Source organism: Nematolebias whitei, chromosome 5 (genome assembly GCF_014905685.2).
Source record: "Nematolebias whitei isolate Nwh7 chromosome 5, NemWhi1, whole genome shotgun sequence".
In the NCBI taxonomy this organism is placed as follows: domain Eukaryota; kingdom Metazoa; phylum Chordata; class Actinopteri; order Cyprinodontiformes; family Rivulidae; genus Nematolebias; species Nematolebias whitei.
Window position 1 is genome coordinate 19929261 of NC_056502.1, and position 9553 is coordinate 19938813.

At 39.9% G+C, this 9553-nt stretch overlaps 1 protein-coding gene across 2 annotated transcripts in view; it reads left to right on the forward strand.

Moving 5' to 3' along the window:
* The first annotated feature begins 2922 nt into the window (after positions 1-2922).
* tbrg4 (transforming growth factor beta regulator 4) overlaps positions 2923-9553 on the forward strand; it is a 17595-nt gene continuing 10964 nt past the window's right edge. Inside the window, exons 1-7 of one of the 2 annotated variants that reach the window (XM_037676972.1) lie at positions 2923-3000; positions 5647-6159; positions 6280-6600; positions 6833-7007; positions 7174-7331; positions 7432-7542; positions 7619-7763. In XM_037676972.1, the coding sequence (XP_037532900.1) occupies positions 5740-6159; positions 6280-6600; positions 6833-7007; positions 7174-7331; positions 7432-7542; positions 7619-7763 (1330 nt within the window). In that variant the 5' untranslated portion in view covers positions 2923-3000; positions 5647-5739. Of the gene's footprint in view, positions 3001-3378; positions 3453-5646; positions 6160-6279; positions 6601-6832; positions 7008-7173; positions 7332-7431; positions 7543-7618; positions 7764-9553 lie in introns of those variants that run through there. The other variant, XM_037676973.1, reaches the window with a different exon arrangement.

Sequence of the window (9553 nt, forward strand, 5' to 3'; positions counted from 1 at the left end):
CATTCAGGGATGAAGATGTGCACATCCTTGATAGAGAGGAACGTTGGCTTGAGAGAGGAGTAAAGGAAGCCATCTTTGTGAAAAGTAACTGTCCATCATTAAACATGTGTACTGTTTGTGAACTGGTGTAATATGTTCAGACCTATGAGTTCCAGTTAAAAGCCGAGCAGCAGCATTCTGGACGAGCTGAAGACCTGAGATGGAGGCCTGGCTGATCCCAGCATGCAGTGCATTGCAATAGTCCAATTGGTTTGTGACAAAGGCGTGGACTAGTTTCTAAAGGTCGGGTCTGGACAACACTGGCTTGAGCTTAGCTACCTGTCTGAGTTGGAAGAAGCTTTTCTGCAGAGCAGAGGTGATTTGTTTGTCAAACTTGAAGTCAGAGTCTAAATCATCCCGAGATTTTTACCAGACAGCTTCAGATATGAATGTAATGTATACATGTATTACTGTCTCCAGGTTATTTTTGGACAATATGGGCTTCAGTTTAGACAGCCGCCTCAGTTGGAAGAAACATGATTTAACAATCATGTTTACATGATTGTTAAGTTTCAGGGAAGGGTCCATTATCACTCCCAGATTAGTGACTCTTTGTTTTTCTGACAGGGTTAGAGCGGAGAGGTTGATGCAGTGGTTTGTGATCGTGTCATTGGGAGGGAACAACATGACTTCAGACTTCTTTTCATTGAAACTTAAGAAGTTTAAAGCCATCCAGTCCCTAATGTCAGCCAGGCAGTCAAGCAGAGGTTGACTAGAGCATGTGCCATTGTGTCTTAGGGGGAAGTAAATTAGACAGTCATCGGCATAGAAGTGGAAGGGCATGTTGTGTTTCCGTAAAATATCACCAAGCGGCAGCAGGTATAAAGAGAATAGGAGAGGACCCAGGATTGACCCCTGCGGAACCCTCCATTTAAGCTCTGCCGCTGCAGAGCTAAAATCTTTGATGGAGACACAAAAGGATCTGTCAGTGAGGTAAGATCTGAACCAATTGAGGGCTGACCTTGTGACGCCCACCCACTGCTCTAACCTAGCAATGAGGATATCATGGTCGATGGTGTCAAAGGCGGCTGTGAGGTCCAACAGGACAAGCAGCACAGAATCACCGGTATCAGTGGTTAAGAAAATGTCATTAAAGACCTTCAGCAGGGCAGTTTCAGTGCTATGGAGAGGTTTAAAGCCAGATTGGAATAGCTCTAAGATGGCGTGATCCTCCAGGAAGCACTTCAACTGGGACTCAACTATTTTCTCCAGTAGTTTAGAAACAAATGGGAGTTTGGAGACAGGCCGGAAGTTGGACACGACTGAAGGGTCAAGATTTGGTTTTTTCAGGAGAGGCTGGACAGCATCATGTTTAAAGGATTTTGGCACCACGCCAGTGGATAAACAACTGTTTACTATAGTAAGAATGGACGGACCTAGAGTAGGAAACACCTCCTTTAGTAGTCGAGGGGGGACCACATCAAAGGGGGAACCAGAAGGTTTCAAGTTGCACATGACCTGCTCTAGAGAAGATAGAGTGATGGGTTCAAAATGGTCAAATAGAGCTACAGATTGAGGTGGGATGGATGGGTCATGAGTTGGAGGGGAAAAGAGAGCCTGAGTGGTCGCAAGTTTTTCCAAAAAGAAATGTAAGAAGTTGTCGCACAGCTCAGTCGAGGCTTCCAAAGGTGATGGTTCAGTGAGGTGGAGAACAGAGTTTAGGGTGGAGAAGAGGACACGTGGGTTGCGAGAGTTTGAGGTAATTATATCAGAGAAGTATTTGGATTTAGCAGCTTTCACTGCTTTCTGATAACGGCACCAATTCTCTTTAAGTATTTGAAAAGAGACCTGCAGCCTGTCTTTCCTCCACTTGCGCTCCGCCCTCCTACATATGACATACATCATAGATTCACACACAGTACAGACATATATAAGCAATTATTATCAATACATTAAAATGTATACAGCCGCATCAAAAACAAATGAAAAAATAGGAATAGTTTTTATAGTCCCAGAATTTCAAATAAAAATAGGAAACATAAACACTTATCAGTATATACAGGAGAGATGTTAGCAGTTCTATTAGCAGTGCAGTGGGTGGAGGAAATTAAACCATTAAGGACAGTGATCTGTTCAGGTTCAAGCTCCACATTATTGAGTTTGAAACACAATCATTCACACAGCAGGCCAGACATTACTAAAAATACTCCACACATTAATCAGAACACAAAGGATGGGATTAATAGTAACATTTTTATGGGTACCAGCACACATTGGGATAGAAGGAAACAAGATGGCAGATAAGATGGCAAAGAAGGCAACTCAAAATCATATTAACTTTACAGTAGATACAAGTAAATCAGAGACATAAAGTATCATGAAAACAAAAGCTGAAAAAAGAATGGCAGAAAAGATGGGATGAAGAAAGAAAAGGAAGATGGTTTCATAGGATAAAAAAAAACAGTAGGAGAAACAAGAACTGGAAGAAGGAGCAGGAAGGAGGAACGATTAATAACAAGATTGAGATTTGGACATACAGGGCTCAACTATTCACTATTTCAAATACAGCAACACAATACAGGAAAATGTGAGCACTGTGGACAGGATGAAACAATACAACATGTTATACTGGAATGTCAGAAATATCAGCAGGAACGAAGATACTGAAGAGAGAGTTTGAAAAGATAAAAGAAAAGTTTAACATACTAGATGCACTACAACCCAACTTAGAGAGCAAGCATATACAAATTATGATTAAATATTTGAAGAAAACAAAATTGATTAATAGGATTTGAAATACATATAGTTATTCGTGCATACACAGAATGCTGAACACCACGATTAACTACACTCCGTACCAGTGGTGGCAGTAATGCACTTCTACCGGGTTTTTTTTTTTACATCCGCAAATAAACTCAACACGAAGAAGAGTCTCTTACGTCACTTTCCGGCGACGTTTAGTTCAAGCATTTCCTCGTGGAAACGGATTTGGCTAAACCTCTTCAAAATTTGAAGTAAATTGTATGTATATGTATACATATATCTATATGGTTTTAAACTATTTGTGTATTTACTGTTTGTGTTCCGACTTTATAAATAATACTCAGCTGGGTGGAAGTTGTTGGAGTTCTTGCGTCCCTTCCTTCCACGACAAGGTCAGGGTTTGCTGTTGCATGACAGGAACTCGGGCTTCTATCTGACCGGCTCTTTCAATACAATCACGGTAAATCGTGTCAAAGAGAGTTATAATAGGGTGTGCTCAGAGCTTCATGAAGTTATGACATTGTGTGTGTCAAATAAGTGTCTGCAAGTTGCACAATTTACATGTTATTTAATGAATCGCTGATCTAATGTTATCGTGTGTGGGTTCGGTTCGTTCTGTCTTTCAGCAAAGTATCTCATGAACCAGTGGACGGACTTTAATGAAATTCTCAAAGTATTCATCGGATGTATATAAAACCTTTGAAGACGAGGTAATTCTAGAAGGTCGCAACTCGTTACAAAGACACAGATAGCTGTAGCGCAAACTAGTTTTAGCTCCATTTCGGTGTGTTTGCGACTCCTCAACGACGCATACTCCGAGAATTCACTGATCATACAAGATCTGTTGTGTTCCCGTCAAGTATCTGGCTCTTTTGACAAAATATCTCATGAAGAACAGGATGGATTTTATTGAACCTTTTATGTAATCATTGGATGTACATTTACAACTGATTAACTATTTAAGTCAACCTGATTCAAGATGGTCACAACAGCTGGCATTAGTCAACACACAAAAAAGCTCTAACTCAATCAGTTTGATTGATTTTTAGCTCATATTTGTTGTGGTAGTAGATAGAAAGTATATATTCTCTACACATCCTCCAAGTGCTGCCCTTTGTGCTACATATTTTGTTTAAGCTCAGTTTAACTTTTAGCATCAGTGCTGTCTATGAGATCTGGACAGACTTGTGAAACTCAAGGTGGACTTGTACTTCACTAAATGTAAGAATCTGATCTCGCTGACCTGGTTGTGTGATGTTCTTTTTGTATGGACATTTTATAATCGAAAGAAACTGCAGGGGAGAAGTCCTAGTAATGTCTTCCACTGCAGAGCATGTCGCGCACAAACGAAAACACGACAACCAAGTTGGCAGAATGGATGTTTATTTTTGGTTGATGATGGAGGAGGAAAATCTGTTTTTTTATGTTAACAGGGAATTTGTCACAAAGAGACTGTTGGATAATTTAATTATCCTATCATCATCTCATTAATCAAATAAGCCACACAGAGAATGTGAGAAGATCGTTTCAACCCAGGTTTACTTCTTACAAGGGGTGCAGCATTAAAAACGGGCTTACAACGATGTTATGCGAAGCTCTGGTCCAAGATCTGCACACAGTCAAAGAGTTAGGAAAAGCTTTAATACCGGTACCTGTTATCAGACAGAGGCAACCTCTGCTTCACAGCTCACAGTTTTTGAAGGCGTCAGAAGTTATCAGTTATCAGGCTCCTCTCTTGAGTAGACAAAAATACTCCCTTGACTTCACAGACATGGTTCTATATTAATTTAACATTAATAAGCAAAAACATCCATGACCTCCCATAACTTCCCCCAACACAGACTGCAAATGTTGTGCAATCTTCTTCCACCAGTTCTTTGACTATTTTTATAAAGTTTTTTCTTTACTGCTTTCTAAGTTTAGCAGGAATCTTTGTAAAGATGGCTGTATTTTCTAATAACTTCAGCCAGCCACTTCTCAATGGAACGGTTGACGCGAAATGAGAGAAGCATACTGCAGCCACTTTTCTGCATAAACATGTCCACAGAGCTGTGACCAGACACACAGTACTTGGCATGTACTCGTGCAAGACAATAGTTCTGATGGAAGATTGTCCAAAGAACAGCTTCTCAGAGGCATGGCTAGAACAAAAATGTGTAATTTTTGTCATCCAACCTCATAGGTGAGAAATGATTTTGGCACTACGGATGAAGTATAAATCAGCTTTGAGAAATTAGGCATTGGGTGTGATACCTCATTAACTTTTATTCAGCCCAATTGAAGGTGGCCACTACAGCTAATGGACCTTAGTTAACACAGAAATGGCTGTCACTTTGTTAATGTACAGAAACTAAGCTGATTTTTGTGTGGTAGTAGGTAAAAGTCATATTCAACAACATGCACTTTGAAAGCTAACATGTCTTGCTAGAGATTGTAAGATCGCACGTCATTTTTTACATAGTTTGACCCATACAGCTATAACTCCATTCTCATTTTTTTCATTCAACCTTTATTTAAACAGGTAAATCCCATTGAGCCTCGAGGACTCATTTACAAGAGAGACCTGATTTCAACAAAGAATGACGACAACAATGGACAACAGTGACAACAATAAACAGTTATAAAAAGTCACTCCAGTTTTATTTTTATTTTTTTAAACAAATAGGATGGCTAAAAAAAGTAAAAAAAAAAAATAAATAAATAAAAATAAAAAACAGCTAGATTCTAAGGCGAATGTAGAAAACTAAAAACAGGAACATGTCTGCATTGGTCCCTGCCAGGAGTCCAACACTCTGGCTTGAAAGACAGTGAGTGATATGCAGTCCTTTTAATTATGATGACGCTACTTTGGCTTTTCAACATTTTCTTGAAACAATGTCTAATGCAGACCTCTGTCTTTCACAGATTCAGTGTATGGAATGGTGACGATGGCTTCTGAACTGTGAGAAACGTCCTGTCTGCTCCTGTCCTGCCTGAGGCCACCGTCTCTTAGTCCAAATGGCCAATCGTCTGTTGGGCAGATGTGCCAGCTTGTTTTGCAGGTCTTCTTCTCAGGCTCCAGCAGCTACTGCTGCTATTCGCCTGCCTCCATCTGTGGCTGGACCAGCACCTGTGTCAAAGGCTAAACACTGGCTGTGGGTCACAGAGAGATTAATGAGCGAAAGTATAGTACCCAAAGATGAGTCATTTCCACATATTCCGACATTCACCCAGCTAGACGAGCTGCTGGAAAAGGCGACGGCACCAGAAGACGTCCTGTCTGCATGGGAAAAGTATGGAGAAAATTCTGTTCAAGCTGCTACTGCTTTAATGAAGTGGACTCAGTTGATGCTAAAGACAAAGGGGAAGTTTACGGGGCAAGAATCAGAACTGTCAGATTCAAGGCTTCAGGATATGATGAACACCTTAAATCAACATGTGAGGAAGCTTTATTAAAAAGAACAAATAAACCTTTAGAATTATCATGCAAGATACTTTACCTCTTATCACTTTATTTTTTTTTACGCCCTTCATGTCCGTTTTTGTTATTTGCTCCAGGTGGCATCAGTGTGGAACAGGCACCTGGTGAGTGTGTTAAAAACGTTCTGGACCATGAAGATTCCCTCCACCAATCCAATACTCAGATCTGTGCACACAGAGGTGCTGTGGAGGATACGTAGACTATCTTCCAAGCATCTGGGCATGCTGGTAGACTGGGGAGCAGCCAGAGAAGGACCACAGGACGTGACGTTGGTGAACTCTGCCTTAAAACAACTGGAGCTGCGCTGGACTGAGATCACTGATGCTAAAACTGTCAGGTTGATGATATTAAGAGGAGAACGCCTGTCACCTTCTTTGATGGACAGACTTGAAGACAAGGTACCAGAGTTAAAACAGTCATCAATGTTTAACTCGAAGTGTGAGTGTGTGAAACAAACCATTAGTAGAATGTACGTATTATCAATCTGACTGCATATAGTTGTAATATATCTCAAAATTATAGCAAAACAATTATTTTGGTGGACACATCTAATTGAGGCTCAGTAAATGCGAGTTGGAGCTATCAGTTTGTGAACTGATGTGAATGAGAATCTTTTTGTTTATTTTAAAGGCTTTGGAACTCGCGGAGAGCTTTTCAGCTGAAGACATTCGCAAAGTCAGCATATCTTTGGCAACTCAGAATCGCAGAAGTGTCCCGCTGCTCAGAGCTATGTCCTACCACCTCACCCAGAAGCCATCAGTGGAGTTCACAACTCCACTAATAATGGACATGGCCTTTGCTTACGGTAGTGTCTCAAGATTAAACGCTGCCCATTTGTAACAGTGGTGGTTACTTAAAAAAACAAGTGTTTTGACCCAATAAATAAAGCTATCTACAAAATTCACCCATAGATCAGAACATAGTAGACTGTGTAATGATAACAGTTTTTTTTGTTTGTTTGTTTCCTGTAGGGAAACTGAACTTCAATAATTCTCAGCTTTTTCAACGAATGTCCTGTGAGTTGTTGCCCAGAGTTCCTCAACTCAGCCCAACTGATGTCACACGCTATGCGAAGTCAATGGGTTTCCTCAAATGGCTCCACATTCCACTCTTTGAGGCCTTTGCTGAGGTAACTTTCTTTGCTTCAGTTACTTTAAAATGTTTCATCTATGATCTCAGGTGAACAGTTCTTTGTTTTCCCTCTCACTCATTGTGTGTTTCTTCACCAGCACTACATTGCAAAGAGTCAAACGTACAGCACTTCCCAGCTTTGCAATCTGCTCATGACTTTTGCCAGACTGGGCTTCCAGCCCAACAAAGGAGAGGAGTTTTATAGCAAGGTAATAATGAAATCAAGCACTGTTTGGTGATTGTATAGAGCTGGTTCTACTGATGTCTGTCCTACTTTGCTTGAAGGTTCACATTGTGCTGGAGGAGTCGCTCACAAGTGTGGAGCCTTTTCTGCAAACAGATGTTGCCTGGTCTCTGTGTGTGCTACAGCAAGCTAAACCCCATTATCTCACTCCACTTTGTCACCAAAGTCATTTGACCAAACTGTCACGTAAGACTCAGCCTTATGTGCTTTTTTTGTCATCTTGTGTTATTGTTGTAGGTAAAAATTGAAAGTGTAAATATGCACAATCACAGTTTATGTCCGTGCAGTTAAGCTTATCCACATCACAAAATACTCTTAAGAAGAGAGACAGACAGATCATCCTCTTTTTTTTTTCCAACCTTTATTTGTACAGGTTAGTCCCATTAAGCCTCGAGGACTCATTTACAAGAGAGACCTGATTTCTTTAACTAAGAGTGATACCATACCATACCACTTTATTTATAGAGCACTTAAAACAGCAACAAGGCCAACCAAAGTGCTGTACAGACAGAACAACAGGTAACACACAAAGCAAAATACAAAATGAGGTAAATCAGAACAACAGTTGTGTGTAGGGCTGCAACTAACGATTATTTCAATAATCGATCCATCGTCCGATTATTTTTTCGATTAATCGATGAAGCGGCAAAAAAAAAAAAAGTTTTAATTTCCACCCCTTTATTCCAAAATTGAACATTTTACTGACAAAGAAATTCGCACAAAAAACAGGTTGCTATTTGACTATTCTGTTAGTAAAATATTGAATAATAAAAAATAAAAGTTAGTCAAATAGCTTAAAAAAATAAATGTACACAATTGGGCTGCAACAACGAATCGATAAAAATCGATGATTAAAAGCGTTGGCAACGAATTTCGTTATCGATTCGTTGTGTCGCGCGATTATGCATCTTTCACGGCGCTGCGGAGCCGTTTCGTTTTGTTCACGGGCAGTTCATTGTCAATGCGGACTGACTGAATAAAGTTTGGGAAAAAAAAAACTGCAGCGCGAGTTGAACAGAGCGAGGGGGGAGGAGGAAGCAAAGCAGTGGCGGTGTTTTTAAAGGAAATTTAAGTAAATTTTACAAATGACCGACGCAGCGAAAACTGTTTGACCCAAGTCCTCCAAAGTGTGGGAGAACTTCACAAAGATAAAAAATGAGAAACATGCCGCTTTGAAAATCGCTGACACGACACGGGAGAACCACGCTGATAAACGTAAACATGTCAGAGTCACGAGGAGGAGGAAGGAGCTGCAGCTGATACAACATGTCTCACTCCCAACTCGTGTTGCAGGTGAGTCTCTACAATTTAGCACATTGTTCTGTTTCAAGAGAGAAAATGTAACGTCAGTCTGTCTGGGAGATGAAGCTGTTTGTTTGTTTGTTTATCTGATTAATGGTGGTGATAGAGAATGTGTGTGTTACTTTTTATTTTATTTAATTGGTACAAGCAGTGTTTAAATGTGATTTATAAATAAATCTAACACAAAGATTAAAATAATTTAATGATTAAGCTTCAACTTTAATTTGTTGGCAAAGTCTGAAGACACTGCAGGTATGGCAGGATGAATTGCATTTAAACAGGAATTAAAGTAATTTATTACATCTACTCAAATGTGTGTAATTAAGTATTTTTTATATATATATATGTGTGTGTGTGTGTGTGTGTGTTTAATTGCTCTTTTAGCTACTTTTGCCTGAACCTAACGCTGTAAATAAAACAAGGCATTTCTTGAGATGATGTAAATTATGCTATAATAAATATTTACTCTCTCATTCCAGAAAACAACAACAAACAACAACATCCTGCATGATGGACAGACATCATGGACACCACAGCAGCAGCTGTCTTTACTGAAACATCCTGAACATTATCATCACTGACATGAGGCCTCTGTCGATGGTTGAAGACGAAAGCTTCACTACAATGATCCACACTTTTAATCCAGGTTACAATAATCCACACTTTTAATCCAG